At 44.3% G+C, this 15,491-nt stretch overlaps 1 protein-coding gene across 1 annotated transcript in view; it reads right to left on the bottom strand.

Moving 5' to 3' along the window:
* IL13RA1 (interleukin 13 receptor subunit alpha 1) overlaps nt 1–14,207 on the bottom strand; it is a 71,171-nt gene extending 56,964 nt beyond the window's left edge. The window contains exons 1-2 of the mRNA XM_079764525.1: nt 14,017–14,207; nt 5,092–5,231 (exon numbers count right to left, since the gene is read on the bottom strand). Of these exons, the coding sequence (XP_079620651.1) occupies nt 5,092–5,231; nt 14,017–14,095 (219 nt within the window). The 5' untranslated portion in view covers nt 14,096–14,207. The remainder of the gene's footprint in view (nt 1–5,091; nt 5,232–14,016) is intronic.
* Between the last annotated feature and the right edge of the window lie 1,284 nt (nt 14,208–15,491).

Below are 15,491 nucleotides of genomic sequence, written 5' to 3'. Positions count from 1 at the left end.
GCCGGCCCCAGGATCCTGGTAATGGTGGCAGGAAAGGTCCAAATGCAAATTTCACCAAGCTCACAATTTTATTAAGCACAAGTCTTACACACTAAGTCCTCACTTAATGCCATCAGTAGGTTCTGTGACTTTTGAAATGACAGTGATGTATAACGAAGCTAGTTTTACCACAAGCTAATTGATATAAAAGAGTTGAGTTCCTATGGCATCCTATCAATGTTATAATCAATGTTATAACAAAAAGATGTTGAACAAAACAATATTATCCCAGGACCTCTTGTATAGCCCTGAAGGAGCCACCCTGACCCAAGGATCCTTGATAATTCTTATTTGGAAGCTGCATTTGCCCTTTGAAGACACCAGGGGGAAAATGTGCAGTCAAATGCCATAAATTAGAATCATCATGGAAAATCTCAGTTCTCTTATTACATTAGATATTGTTCCAGGGAGAGGGCTGAGGAGTTTTATTACACAAATATTTTTATTATAATGGAATTTTTAATTGAAAAAATACTTTAGTACCTAAATTTGAACCTTATGTTTTGGGCATAGGAATAATAAAGGGACTTAGAAAAGAGAATGGGGGGGGGGGAGATAGAATCATTTTTAAAAATATCTTTCAAAGCTCAAGGTAAATAATATTAGATTGGCATGAATAAAGCAGGAACCCACATTGTCAATGATCGCCAAGTCAAGCACACTTCTAGGTAAGAAACTAAAGCCCTCCCAGCAGATCTGGATGAGGTATGTGAGATGGCTCCCATGTGACTTTCGGCTATGGTGACTCATTCCACTGGTAGCTAGCTGCTGTATGATATTATGCTCCACCCTTCAAATAATCTGGCCTCCTTTGAAATTTTATCAAAAATCAAGGCAAGAGTCCTGAATTGATCCCTCCCGTTAGGACCAATGTTCATTTGGCTGTATCACAACTTTCCCAGTTGCAGATTCCTTTCTAAGAACGAAAGGGGTATCAGTTTCAGCTCTGCCTCTCTGGATGCCTGGACAGAACAACAATCTTTTAATTTATTCACCTGGTGAGACTTTTCTATCTCTTGGTGGTGAAAGATACTATCTAAAATCTGATGCCAGATCCTTCTTTCACTTGCCAGATTGGGAAACTATTAGATTGCTAAAACAGTGGTGGGGGACAGCCACTTAAGCTAATTTTTTAAAAGAATCATTATAAACCCTTGATTCATCTTAATGGTCCTCCAATCTGAAGACTGAAAATGACCTCAAGGGTTTATCTCATTTAGCAATTGGAGAACTTTGGACATTCACATCAGCCCCTTAACATGTGCAAACTATTATAATACCACTTCTTCAATATGCTTCAAAGGATGTATGTACCCTAGTTTTGTCTGATGATGTTAATGCTGGGACCAAAGGACAGAAAGAGGAAAGGAAAATTACTCCCATCATTCATTCTCAGCCTCAAGACTGTAACCTTCAAAAGATCCAGACAGGAAATCCCCCAGCACTAATTGAAGACATAATCCATTTATCACAAATTTGGGATTGATAGCCACCAACGCTGTCAAATGGCTGAAATAAGTTACTTTAAGCAGAGGACACCCTTTATGGTCTCTATTTGGTCTCTTCAGGGGCAAAATGGGAGGAACAAGATCAAATGATAATATTAGGTTGCACCAAAAAAGTGACAATTGCTTATGGTTCAACCTAACAATAGCAATAATGATAAAAGCTAACAATTACTGAGCACTAAGTCTGTAGTCAGGTGCATTAAAAGCATCATCTTCTTTTCTTTGTTATTTATTTACTAGAGGCCTGATGCATGAATTCATGCACAGGCGGGGTCCCTCAGCCTGGCTGGTGATCGGGGCCTATCGGGGGCCAGCCAGCCATGGGGAGGGACTGTGGGAGGTGGGCTGTGGAAGCGCATTGACCACAAAGGGGCAGCTCCTGCATTGGTCAGGACTCCCCTGGTGGTCAGTGCCTGGAATGACTGGTTGTTAACAGTCGCTTAGGCTTTTATATATATATATAGATTGATTTGAGAGAGACAGAGAAGAAGGGAGAGAAACATTGATCTGTTGCTCCACCCACTCATGCATTCACTGATTGATTCCTGTATGTGACCTGACTGGGGATCAAATCCACAACCTTGGCACATCAGGACGATGCTCTAACCAACTGAGGTACCCCGCCAGGGCCCACAAATATCATCTCCTTTTAATACACATGCCCTTCATATGAAGTAGGTACAGTTGACCCTTGAACAACTCGGGATGGGGTATCAACACCCACTCTAGCAGTCTAAAATCCTCATAAATTTTGGCCTACAGTGGGCCCTTTGAATACGCAAATTCAACCAACCACAGGTTGAAAACAGTATTTCTGATCCAAGGTTGGGAAACAACAGCTGGGAAACAGTGGTTGGGAATGCAGAAATACTGTATTTGATCCACGGTTGGTTGAACTCACAGATTTGAACCAGGTACATACTAAGGGTTGACTGTATTTATTTTAAAAAATCTACATATAAGTGAACCTGTTCAGTTCAAAATCATGTTGTTCAAGGGTCAACAGTACAATTATTAGCTCATTCCCCCACCAGCCTTTTATAAACAAGGAACTGGAGGCTCAGAGAGGCTAGTGAACTTGCCCAAGATCACACAGCTTGAAAGGGGAAAAGACAAAATTTCAAACCCAATTCTGATTCCACTGCCTCCTCAAGTTACTTTTAAGTTTAAATTCCGATAAGTATACTGAAGAATTAACCTCACCTGGCCGATCCTTGAACGTGGTTAACAGACTAACAAATAGGGAACAGTTAGAAAAAAAAGTGACCTCTCAGGATTTCAATTAGATACTTAGGGGAGACTTAGGGGTCTTTTCCGGAATTTCTCAAGATTGAACTACCAGAAATTGCAACAAAGACTCCCAATGCCTAAAGCCCCTCCTTAGGAACAAGAGGAAGCCAACATTGTGAAAAGCAGAACTCTAACTACTCAAGTTTCACTGCTAGGAATATTACAGGCTTCTGCATTTAGAGGACCTCTTTGAAAATGCAAATACTTTTGACTAGCCTCAATCAACACCTAAACCTTATTTAACACCTCAGCAAGAAAAGGTTGAGGGAGGCAAATTAGCACATTTCCCTCAAGAGAAAAAACCTGTTACTTCCTGACTTTCTTAAGCCTTCACATACATTATTTTCCTTATCCCAGCAAAACCAGGGAAGTGAGTAGAGCCACACTTTACACACAAAGAAACTGAGGATCAGAGAGACCTTTTCAGTTTAATTTACCCCAGGCCACTGAGCTCGTTAAGTGGCACATCAGCTAGCACCTAGCCTTGTCCTGCCACCAAACTGCTTGAACTGGTGATTTCACAATTCACAGCTCCAAAGTAGTGTCACTAATAACAACTTCTCATTTAGCCTCAAAATCCTGAACAAAGTCAACCCTAAACATCCCCTCACACCCCCACTGAAAGAAGGTATCTATACTAATAATAGAGAAATATGCAAATTGGTCAGGACACCCTCACACAACAACCGAACAGCAGGCTGTGTGGGGCGACCAGGCTGGCAGGGGGGCAGTGAGGGGCGACTAGGCCGGCAGAGGGGGGCAGTTGGGAGTGACCAGGCAGGTGGGGGGGTAGTTGGGGGCGACCAGGCTGGTGGGGGGATAGTGAGGGGCAACCAGGCCAGCAAGGGGGTGGGCAATTAAGGGTGACCAGGCCAGTGGGGGAGGGAGGCACTTGGTGGCAACCGGGCTGGCAGCAAGGGGCAGTTGGGGGTGACCAGGCCAGCAGGGGAGGGCAGTTACAGGCAATCAGGCCGGCAGGCAGAGGCAGTTAGGGGCAATCAGGCAGGCAGGCAGGTGAGCAGTTAGGAGCCAGCAGTCCTGCATTGTGAGAGCGATGTCCGACTGCCAGTTTAGGCCCAATCCCAGTTTAGGAATTAACTGAGGAATTATTCACATTGGGCCTAAACCAGCAGGTGGACATCCCCCGAGGGATCCTGACTGGAGAGGGTACAGGCTGGGCTGAGGGGACTCTGTCCCCCCATGCACGAATTTCGTGCACCGGGCCTCTAGTCCTATATAATAAAAGGCCAATATGCAAATCATCTGAACGGCAGAACGACCGGTCGCTATGATGTGCACTACCATCAGGGGGCAGACGCTCAACGCAGGAGCTGCCCCCTGGTGGTCAGTGCGCTCCCACAGAGGGAGCGCTGCTCAGCCAGAAGCTGGGCTCACAGGTGGCGAGCACAGCGGTGGTGGCGGGAGCTTGTCCTGCCTCTACGGCAGTGCTAAGGATGCCGCTCCCCGCGGGGAGTGGGTCTCAGCCATCAGTCGGACATCCCCCGAGGGCTCCCAGACTGCAAGAGGGCGCAGGCCGGGCTGAGGGCCCCCCCACACCCGAGTGCACGAATTTCGTGCACTGGGCCTCTAGTAAAGATATAAAAGAGCTTTGAACAGATGATATGACACTTTGAAGAACTTATCAATTAGAAGGGGCTACAGACCAATAAAGCCCAAGAGAAAATTCCGCTGAATAAAATCATCATAAAGAACCAATTTTGTTATCAAAAATTCACTTGAATCAGTCAACTACATCTGACTGGAAAGGCTGAAAGTTCCCCTGTTTTCTTCAGACATCAGGAAACCTTCTGGTCAACCCCACCTGCCAGGAACATCTTAATTTGTTTTTGTTTCCCATACAGTCCTTTGCTTCGCATCACATAGTTCTTGTGTAACTATCCATGCATGTGATTAACAAGATGGTGAATGTGAAAATTCCCTGAGAAATTGAAAGTGGTATATAGATACAAGGCTTTAGGCAGGAACCAATTTTAACATATTCACTTAGTGAGTGCCTAATAAAGATATCTAATATTTCCTATCAGAGAATCTCAATTGTATTTATCAAATAATTAGCAAATCATTTCATATGTTCAATTTCCTAACAGTTGTTTCTGTAATGTTATGTTAAAATTTAGACATAGCCCAAAATCAGATTCTCACCTTGAAGTAAGATCAGAATTGGGCTTATTCTTGGCTCCAATTCATAGTGTTCATTTTACCTCATTAATGCCATATGTTCCAGAAAACTTACCTTATCCTGCTTGTTGCCAAAATGACTAAAATACCACAGACTACAATTCGGGCTGGCTCCCTCCGGAGGATTCCATGTCCATATCACTGTGCAGAGGTTTTCAACTGAAACACTCAAATTCGTTACTGGTGGCTGAGTTTCTGTTCAAATCAAGCATAAGAAATAAATTTATCAATATCAGCCACTGTTTGGGGTGGTTCATTTAATTCATTCCTCCAAGTCCTAGAAGTCAAGAATAAGAAAAATGAGCAGAGCCCAGTGGTTGAGTATCAACCTATGAACCAGGAGGTCAAGGTTCAATTCCCGGTCAGGGCACATGCCCAGGTTGTGGGCTCAATCCCTAGTGTGGGGTGTGCAGGAGGCAGCCAATCAATGATTCTCTCTCATCATTGATATTTCTATCTCTCTCTCCCTCTCCCTTCCTCTTTGAAATCAATAAAACTGTATTTTAAAAACTGAGTAGAAATATCTAACATTTACTGAGACAGGCACTGTTCTAAGTACTCTCCGCATATTCACCCATTGAATCCTCACAACAACCTTATAAGACAGGGACTATCAGCCTGTTCTTAAAGATGAGGCGACTAAGATGCAGAGAAGTTGAGTCACTTGTCTTATATCCTAAGGCTAGTGAATGGCAGAGCTGGGTACAAACCCAGAAATTCATGTGGCTCCAAAGCCACCTTCTTAACTACTTGCTATACAGAGAAGAGTATATTCTTAAATTTCTAAGTTTTCCTCCTGCAGGAATTTGGGGTTCCCCACACTTAGGATCCACGTCTCCCTCAATACAGTCACTTCCATCTCAGCAGTTCTGCCAGTGAGCTTAAGCAGCTCATCTGCTTGCTAACATGATCTGTCAATTATTTATAACTCTGCCAAACAAGTACTGAGAGAGATTTAACAGCCCTTATTGTTCCCCTGAGTTCTGACACTAAACAGTTGGAACTTACCTTTAGCTAATCTGAAGAGGAAATAAAAGAGGAGAAACTGTGAACCAGTATCTTAAAAATGTGTTTCATTTGGAGAAAGCCTCCACACTAAATATTTACTATTGTTTTAGATGAAGCTCTAAGATGAGGGAAAGGAGTTTTACTACTTCTGCCAAATACAGGGAAATATGTAGGGGCAGGGGTACATAATTTCAAACTTCCTTGAAAACTTCCCCTGAGGCCAGGACTACCAAAATCATCACCCTAGATACTGGGGTACAGGAATGCTCTGTCCTACCTTCACAACCTTTCTGTAAATCAAAAATTATTCCAGAGAGGAGAAACCAAGATGGCAGCATAGGTAAACACCTGAACTGCTGCCTCGCACAACAACTTCAAAACTACAACTAAAAGACAAAACGGATATCATCCAGAACCACAGGAAGGCTGGCAGAGTGGAAATTCTACAACTAGAAGGAAGGAGAAAAGCACACTGAGACTCAGAGGAGGGAGACACAAGCTCCCGACTGCTCTGAACTCCAGTTCCAGGCGAGACTCTGGGGACCCAGAATCATATGGGGAGAAACTGGACTGTCTAGCAGCAGGCAGAACTTGAGGGCAGCTTTCTCTCAGAGGTGCTTGCAGCAATTACCGAGGGACACTGAGACCCGGGTCTCTTAGGGCATGGCTGACGGTCAGCCATTGCTGTTTGCTCCCCCTGAGACTCTGCCCATCCAAGCTGTGCGCAGAGGCTTTTGCATATGATTGGCCTGTTCCTTTGAAATCTAAACTTACCTAACAAACTGCATCTGAGTCAGTGAGACCCAGAACATCCAAAATAAGGCCCAAGGCCCAGCAGCAGCTTGCATTGCTTCACAGCTGGGCCTCATCTGTGCACCTCCAAAACCCAAACAAAGAAGAGGAATCTGCAGATCTTTCCGTAGCTCCTGCTGGGTGGCCTCAGGCAGAGGCTAAATTAGCACCTCCTTAGAGATCCAAGAGCCACTGTACCCAGTGGTCAGAGTGGGACCATCCAGATTACAACTCCTCATATCCATAAGGGACACACTCAGGGGGCAGACTCAGTGAGCACCAAAGCCCCACTGAAGCATGTCTTGCCTCATAAGGGTGTCTCCAGCACAGAAGTTCTCCCATTGTAGACACAGCTGATCCTCACAGCCAACTGGCCTGGAGGCCAATTTCTCCCAGTGATACCAACAATAATCAAGGTTTAACTACAACAAGACTGTGCACACAGCCCACAAAGGGGTGCACCAAGAGTGTCCACCTCAGGTAACTGGGGAGGCTGAGCCACTGGGCCCTATAGGACACCTAGCACACAAAGCCACTCTATCAACACAGGGAAGCAGCCAAAATGCAGAGACAAAGAAACAGGTCACAAATGACAGAAATGGGGGAAAGCAAACTACTGGATATAGAGTTCAAAACCACGGTTATAAGGTTTTTCAAGAATTTTCTAGAAAAGGCCGATAAATTTAGTGAGACCCTTGAGGATATGAAAAAGGACCAACTAGAAATTAAGCATACACTGACTGAAATAAAAAATAATATACAGAAATCCAACAGCAGACTGGAGGATCGCAAGAATCAAGTCAAAGATTTGAAATACAAAGAAGCAAAAAACACCCAACTGGAAAAGCAAAAAGATAAAAGAATCTAAAAATGTGAAGATAGTGTAAGGAGCCTCTGGGACAACTTCAAGCATACCAACATCCGAATTATGGGGGTGCCAGAAGAAGAGAGAGAGCAAGATATTGAAAACCTATTAGAAAAAAAGAAATGTAAACTAAAAAAAAAAAAAAAAAGAAGGAACTTTTACCATTTGCAACAGCATGGATGGAACTGGAGAGCATTATGCTAAGCGAAATAAGCCAGTCAGAGAAAGATAAATATCACATGATCTCACTCTCATGTGGGATATAATGATCAACATAATTTGATGAACAAGAATAGATCCAGAGACAAATGGCAGGGGAGGGGGTGGTTTGAGAGCAACCAAAGGACTTGTATGCATGCATATTAACGTAACCAATGGACACAGATGTTGGGGCGGTGGGGGCTTGCCCGGGGTGGGAATGACTGGGGGGGGGGGGGTGTCAATCGAGGAAAAAGGAGACATATGTAAAACTTTAGACAATAAATAAAAAACTAAAAAATAACTCATTACAAGAAAAAAAATGACAGTAATATTGTAATAATTATGCATGTTGTCATTTGGATACTAGACTTACCAAGGTGATCGCTTTGTAGGTTATATAAATGTCTAATCACTATGTTGTACACCTGAAACTAATATTATATTGTATGTCAATTATAATTGAAAAATAAAATAAAAATGAAATAAAAAAAAAAAAAAAAGAAAACCTATTAGAAGAAATAATGGCAGAAAACTTCCCCCACCTGGTGAAAGAAATAGACTTACAAGTCCAGGAAGCGCAGAGAACCCCAAACAAAAGGAATCCAAAGAGGACCACACCAAGACACATCATAATTAAAATGCCAAGAGCAAAAGACAAAGAGATAATATTAAAAGCAAAAAGAGAAAAACAGTTAGTTACCTATAAGGGAGCACCCATACGATTGTCAGCTGATTTCTCAACAGAAACTATGCAGGCCAGACTGGAGTGGCAAGAAATATTCAAAGTGATGAATAGCAAGAACCTACAACTAAGATTACTTTACCCAGCAAAGCTATCATTCAGAATTGAAGGTCATATAAAGAGCTTCACAGATAAGAAAAAGCTAAAGGAGTTCATCACCACCAAACCAGTATTATATGAAATGCTGAAAGGTATTCTTTAAGAAGAGGAAGAAGAAGAAAAAGGTAAAGATAAAAATTATGAACAATAAATACATATCTATCAACAAGTGAATCTAAAAATCAAGTGAATAAAAAATCTGAGGAACAGAATAAACTGGTGGATATAATAGAATCAGGGACATAGAAAGGGAATGGACTGAAAATTCTCGGGGGAAAAGGGGTGTGTGGGGTGCGGGAAGAGACTGGACAAAAATCGTATACCTATGGATGAGGACAGTGGCGGGGGTTAAGGGTATGGGGTGGGGTGGGAACCGGGTGGAGGAGAGCTATGGGGGTGAAAAAGAGGAACAACTGTAATAATCTGAACAATAAAGATTTATTAAGAAAAAAAATCCAAAATAAAGTTTATTAAACTAATTTTTAAAACATCCCCCAAATTATCTACAAAGTGGCAAACAATAGTTATTAATTACTTAAGGACTACAGTTATATTAATTTATCAATCTATAGAGTTATATTTCATACCCTATGCCAACACTTGGGAGTGCATTGAGCCTCTTACATAATCTGCAATACGTATAGCATTACTTATCTCTTTAACTGAACAAAAAAATTCCATATGTCCCAAAAATATCAACCTGACAGGCACTATGTAGTTGGGATTTCCCCAACAGTCAGTTCTGTACATCACAGCCAAAAAGGCCCTTGACTGTCAATATTCATTCCCTCTTTCCTGACTCTAGTACATTAGACTTTTAGCAAGGTACACCAGAGTCCCAAATGTAGGGAGGAGCAGCCCACAGCAGGCTAGGCTTTGTGGAAACAGGGAATTCCTATTGCACTTCATTCTAACCCAGCTAGTGCCAGAGAGCACCAATGGCTTAGGCAACAGGATTTTAAGTGACTACAGGAGTGTACAGCTATTCCGTTTTGGCTCTTCTAACATCACATCAATGATGTTTGTTTTTATTTTTATTTATTTCCGAAAAGGAGAGGGAGAGAGAATAGAAACATCAATGATGAGAGAGAATCATTGATCAGCTGCTTCCTGCACTCCCCCTCCTAGGGATCAAGCCCACAATCTGGGCAGGTGCCCTTGACCGGAATCAAACCTGGGACCCTTCAGTCCGCAGGCCGACGCTCTATCCACTGTGCCAAACCAGATAGGGCCAATGATGTTTTTGAAGACAAACCATTTGTCAGATATAGAGCCTCTAATAAAAACTTGCTCCTACTGAAGACAATAATCTACGTTAGGATTATTTGTCTTATTTTCCAGGTTCCAGAACTACACTGAAACAACCTTTCTACCTACCTCCCACTCCTACACAAAAATGAAAGCCCTGATAATAAAACATTACCTATTTATGGTTCAGTTACATTGGACAGCAATTTTCAAGTAATTTAAGACCTTTTAAAATCTTTCTTTAACCTCAGTGTTTTAACAGAATAATATCCTGCACTATTTCCAATCTCACAAATAGATTTAATTCCCCCCTCCGCAACACACACACACACACACACACACACACACACACACACACACACACATCTATTTTGAAGTGTCCTTTAGTCAGATCTCATTGTTTTTGCATTTTAGGCTACTTGTGAATATCTGCTATGCTTTTTTCCCTCTAATGATTCCTTCCATTTTTCCTGAGATTTTTCTACTTCCTATACTTTAAAACACACACACACACACACACACAAATATACACACACTGAAACTTTAAATACAATCTCCAAATGTTTGGATATATATGAATACATGTGTATGTGTGTATAATACATCCAGACATCTACATAAATAAGTGCAGCTCGTACTTCTTATAAAGGTCTCTAACTAACAACAGCTCACAGGTAATAGGACATAGAATTTCAGTGTAGTGGAGTGACTAAGAACATGGGCTCTGGAGCCATACTGTCTGAGTTCATATGCCTGCTCTGCTCACTGCTAAGTCACTTAACCTCTCTATGCCTCAGTTTTCTCATATATAACACGAGGATGATCATAACCTAACTATTATTATAAGGATTAAATAACTTAATACAGATAAAATGCCCTAACAGTGCCTGGCACAAAGCAAGTGCCAGATAAATGTTAGCTAGCTGCTTTCTTTCTCTTTGAAGAGACAAAAAAAGAAGTTCTAAATAACTGTTTTGGTTTTCTCTGGAGGTGATATGTGCCCATGGTCTTTGAGACAGAACATCTCTCTTCTGCCTAATAAGCTTTCCTTGGGCATCTAATGCATCCAATTCTTAGAGACTGATCACTTCAGAAAGCAAAGCGTGAAGGAGAGGAGAGAGGGACTTACGTAGCTTCCCCAAATAAATTTCCAAACCTCAAGTGAATCTGTCCGGTAATCTAGCACAATATCCTATTCTAATTAGGAATTAACATGATCAATGCTCTTTCTAATGTTGCTTAGCTAATAGTTTTGCATGCATATTTTGGGAAAAGTTAGGAAAATCACAAGAATCACGTATGAGTCATTTATCTCCTTCCCTTACATCTACTCACTTATCAACTAAGTCTGTCCATTTTTTCTTGCACCAACATCTCTCTGTGTCACTTCAATCACACTAGTTTGCTGTGCTGAGCCCATGGTCCTGGACATAAGGTGTTCACAACACAACTTTCTAGTGGTCACCTACAACCCTAGATTCCTGCATAACTTTCACACTCCAGCAATCTCCCTCACCCAGTGAAGTCTCCCTGCTTGCTTCTCCTCCAGTGCAATTCTCCCACTTTGCTCCCCACTCAGGGCCTTCAGGGGCAAATGAAACTCTTCTGTTTGGACTGACTTTGCCGAAGCGCCCTCCTGCCAAGCAGGGCTCCTCCATTGAGCACAAAAGAACGCTCTCACCCTCTCTCTCACACCAGGGCATCTGCTCTTGCTATGCACCCCACCCCCAAATGGGAATAATTTCTCCACCTATTCAAATTCCACCCATCCTGAAGGTCTAGCTCAAGTTTTACCTCTTCCATGAAACTACCAGCCCTCACAGTTTCCCCTCTTCTGAGTGCCTACAGTACTTATTATTTGGACTACACAGTCTGGCATTTATAAAGCGAGTCTCCAAGCTACGAACATTCACTCCATAACAAGTGGCCTGTACATACTTTCATGGGTCCCAACTAGTCCTGCCCTGCTACTCTGGGAGGCACCCTTCTCCTCTCCCAGCCAAGGACTCCCCTCACCTCTAAACAGAGAGGCACTGATACAGTGGTTAAAGCCTCTGAAATCAGGCTGCAGGGGTTGGAAGCCTGGCTTCTCCACTCTACCAGCTGTTGTTCAAGCAAGGCTGGTAGCCTCACTGTGCCTCAGCTTCCGCAGATACAAAATGGTACTAATACCAGCACCTACAGTATACGTTTTGTGTAAAGATTAAATGAAATAGTACAAGTGAAAAACTTAAAACACTGCCTGGCATAGAGCAAACACTATATAAATGCTAGTTGGTGTTATTAATTCATGCCACAATGTGGGCTACCATTCTAAACAGAATAAACTAAGCTGGTGACCTAATCATTCTCTAAACCCTCAAGATCAGAGCTAAAAGAGCCCTTAGAACTTATGGAGTTCACAGAAAAGTGCTGCACAAGGAAGGGGAAACGACTAGTCCAGAGTCCAACAGCTGGGAAATGTCAGACCACTAAAAGTCAAGTCCCCTGACTTTTTTTCTTCACCACATTGTAATGCAATTCTATCAATAGTTCTAATGGGGGAAAAATTTCTGTATTCTAAGTAATCAAGTTGCCAATGAACCCCTATGACAAAACTGGTTAAGTAGGGGGGGGGGGGTTGCTAGTAATGTCTAGAAGGCCAGCTGTTGTTTCAGGTGTGTGTGGGAGGGAGTCTGTAGGAGGGAGAGTGTTGAAGTAGCACTGTGAAAATCAGGAGACTAATGAGATGGGTGACCTTAAACAAGTCCCTTCCCTTCAATGGACTGAAGTTTCCCCAAGTAATTATGGAAATCAGATCTCCCCAAATGAACTAGAGGCACCTTGTGGGCAAGGATGATGCTGTACACACTCAGGTTCTAAGTGAATGTACAGAGCCTGGCTGAGTACTAAACAAGGCAGGCACTTGAATAATTACTGACTGACAAATTTCAAACCTCTCTAAGGTCTCTACTCAAATGCTACCTTTTCAATGAGGTCTTCCCACTCCTCTTTACAATGGCAAACCCCGCTTTTGTTTTTCTACATAGTACTTAGCACCATCTGACATACCTTATATACCTCCCCCCCCCCCCCCCCACTCTTCCAATAGCAGATAAGCTCCACAGGGTGGGGACTTGATCTGTTTTGCTCATTGTTGACAGAATCGATTGAGGACTTCAAGGTTTCCTAATCAGCATTTCAACTTGGGTTTCAAAGCACAACACGAAGGTGAAAATACAATAAGCTAATTGTGGGGTTTGTGTCAATGTGATAATAAAACCTATCAAATTTGGAGCTACTGTTATCTTCCAAAATATCCAGAAGGCCACTCGTGCCAGGAGCTGTCCCTGAGGAAGTCATTGGTCCCCAACTTTTCACAGTGATTCTGAGGCTTAAATAAAAGTTGCCACACAGGGTGAGGGGTATAGGCGAACTCTCTATACTTTCCTTGCAACTTTTCTGTAAATCAAAAATTATTCCAAAACATAAAAGGTTATTAAAGAGAATAAAAAAAGCATCCGCCTGGATGTTGCCCCGGGTTTCCCAAAGGATTTCATGAACGCCAGAGGAGGACGTGATCCGCACATCCTTTTTCTAAGAGGACCAGGACCTTCAGAGGTTCCATTCACTCCCACCCCTTCCCCGGACCGGGCTCGCCCGGATCTCGGTCTCTATTCCCGCTGGTTCTAGGCCCCTCGACCCGGTCTGGACTCCCAGGCGACATTCCGGGGTCCGGAACCGCCGCCCCCTGACGCCGCGGGCGTGTTTCGGCCCTTCCCGACGGGCGCGAGGGAAGAGCGGCGGCGAGTCTTCGTCCTCCCGCTCCGCCGTCGCCGCCCGGGATCAGGAAAGCCCCGCCGCCCCTGGGTTCCCCACCTCGAAGCAGAAGCCGGAGGCGGCCGTCGCCAATCGCCGGGCGTCGAGTAACCGACCCCGGCACCCATCCCCTTCGCGGCCCTCGGCCCCGCGGCGCCCTTGCCCGCCTCTCGGCCGCGTCCCCCTCCGCCCTCGGTCGCCGTCCCCGGTCCGGGGGCCACACTCACCCGCGGGCGCCGCGTCCCCGCCGCCGCCTGCGCAAAGGAGCAGCGCCCACAGCGCGCAGAGCCGCGCCAGCAGCTCCATGCAGCCCCTCGCCCCGGAGCCCGGCGGGCGGCGGCAGCCTCGCCAGTCTCCGCCTCCTGAGCTCCGGCTCCCACTTCCCGGCTCTGCCGCCCTGGAGGCTGGGGCCGGCACAGACGGGAAGGGCCGCCCCGCCCACCGGCCGCAGGTAACCCGAGCCAGCGAGCGCGGTGGGGGCGGGGCGCAGCGGCCGCGGCGCTCAGACCCTCCCGAGTCTCGTCACGTCACGGGCCAAACAGAATCTCCTGGACCACGTCGCGGCCCACCCCTAGCGCTGGCCGGTCCCCGACCCCGGCGCCCGCCCGGGCCCAGGTCTCCGCTGCGTGCCTACTTGCGGGGCCTCGGCAGTTCCAAGGACTGTGCCCTCCTGGGCACCAGGGCAGGGCCATCTAAGGGAAAGAGGCTTGGCCTGGGAGCCTAGAGACCTGGCTTCTAATCCTTGGCCTCTGAGCCATTGTTTCCTAAACTGTGAGTCCAGGATTAGTAATCCCAGCCCGACCTCACTGGGTGGACTTGGAGGACCACAGATTGGATTTGGCGGGAGTGGCTATGTGAAAATGACGAAAAGTATATTTAAATAATATATTTAAATAATACATAATATTGGGAGGGGGGTGTTGAACCACAGCTCTAAATATAAGGGTCAGTGCCATACTGTATACTTGGATTTTTAAAAAGCCCCACAACTAACTTTCTATGTGTTTCTTTTCTGTGGGTATGAATTGAGAGGATGGAAAGTGAGGCAGAGGATACATATTAAATAGAGAAAGTGGGTGACCAAGGGCCGTTTAAGCTGAAAATAGAGGAAACCTAGAACCCTTTATTTGTTTCCTATTGCTGCTGTAACGAATTACCACAAATGTGCTGAACTAAAACAACACAGTTTTATTATATTAGAGTTCTGGAGGTCAGAAGTCTCACTGGGCTAAAAAGGTGTGGGGCAGAGCTGCCTTCCTTTGAGAGATTCTAAGGGAGAACCTATTTCCTTGCCTTTTCCAGCTTCTAGAGACTGCCCACATTCCTTGGCTTGTTGCTATACCACTTAGACCTCTACATTCCTTTTTACATCATCTCTCACTCTGACCCTTCTGCCTCCCTTTTTCATTTCTAAAACCTTTTTTATTAAATTGGACCTACCAGATAATCCATGATAATCTCCCCACCTCAAAACCCCTGATTTAATCACATCTGCAACATCCCTTTTGCCAGGTAAGGTAACATATTCACAGTTGTCTAGAATTAGGACATGGATATGGTGGGTGGGGAACATTTTCTGTTACCATCTCCCAAAAAGAGTCACGTCTGGATGGATGAGACCCACTAACTGAGGTGTATTTTGGTTAAATTAAGCCAATGTATATACCTGAAATCTGTTGCAAAAAATATATATCAATAAAAA

This window comes from Cnephaeus nilssonii, assembly GCF_951640355.1.
Source record: "Cnephaeus nilssonii genome assembly, chromosome: X".
In the NCBI taxonomy this organism is placed as follows: Eukaryota; Metazoa; Chordata; class Mammalia; order Chiroptera; family Vespertilionidae; genus Cnephaeus; species Cnephaeus nilssonii.
The sequence above is the reverse complement of the archived record's forward strand: the minus strand, read 5'-3'. Positions and strand labels throughout refer to the sequence as shown.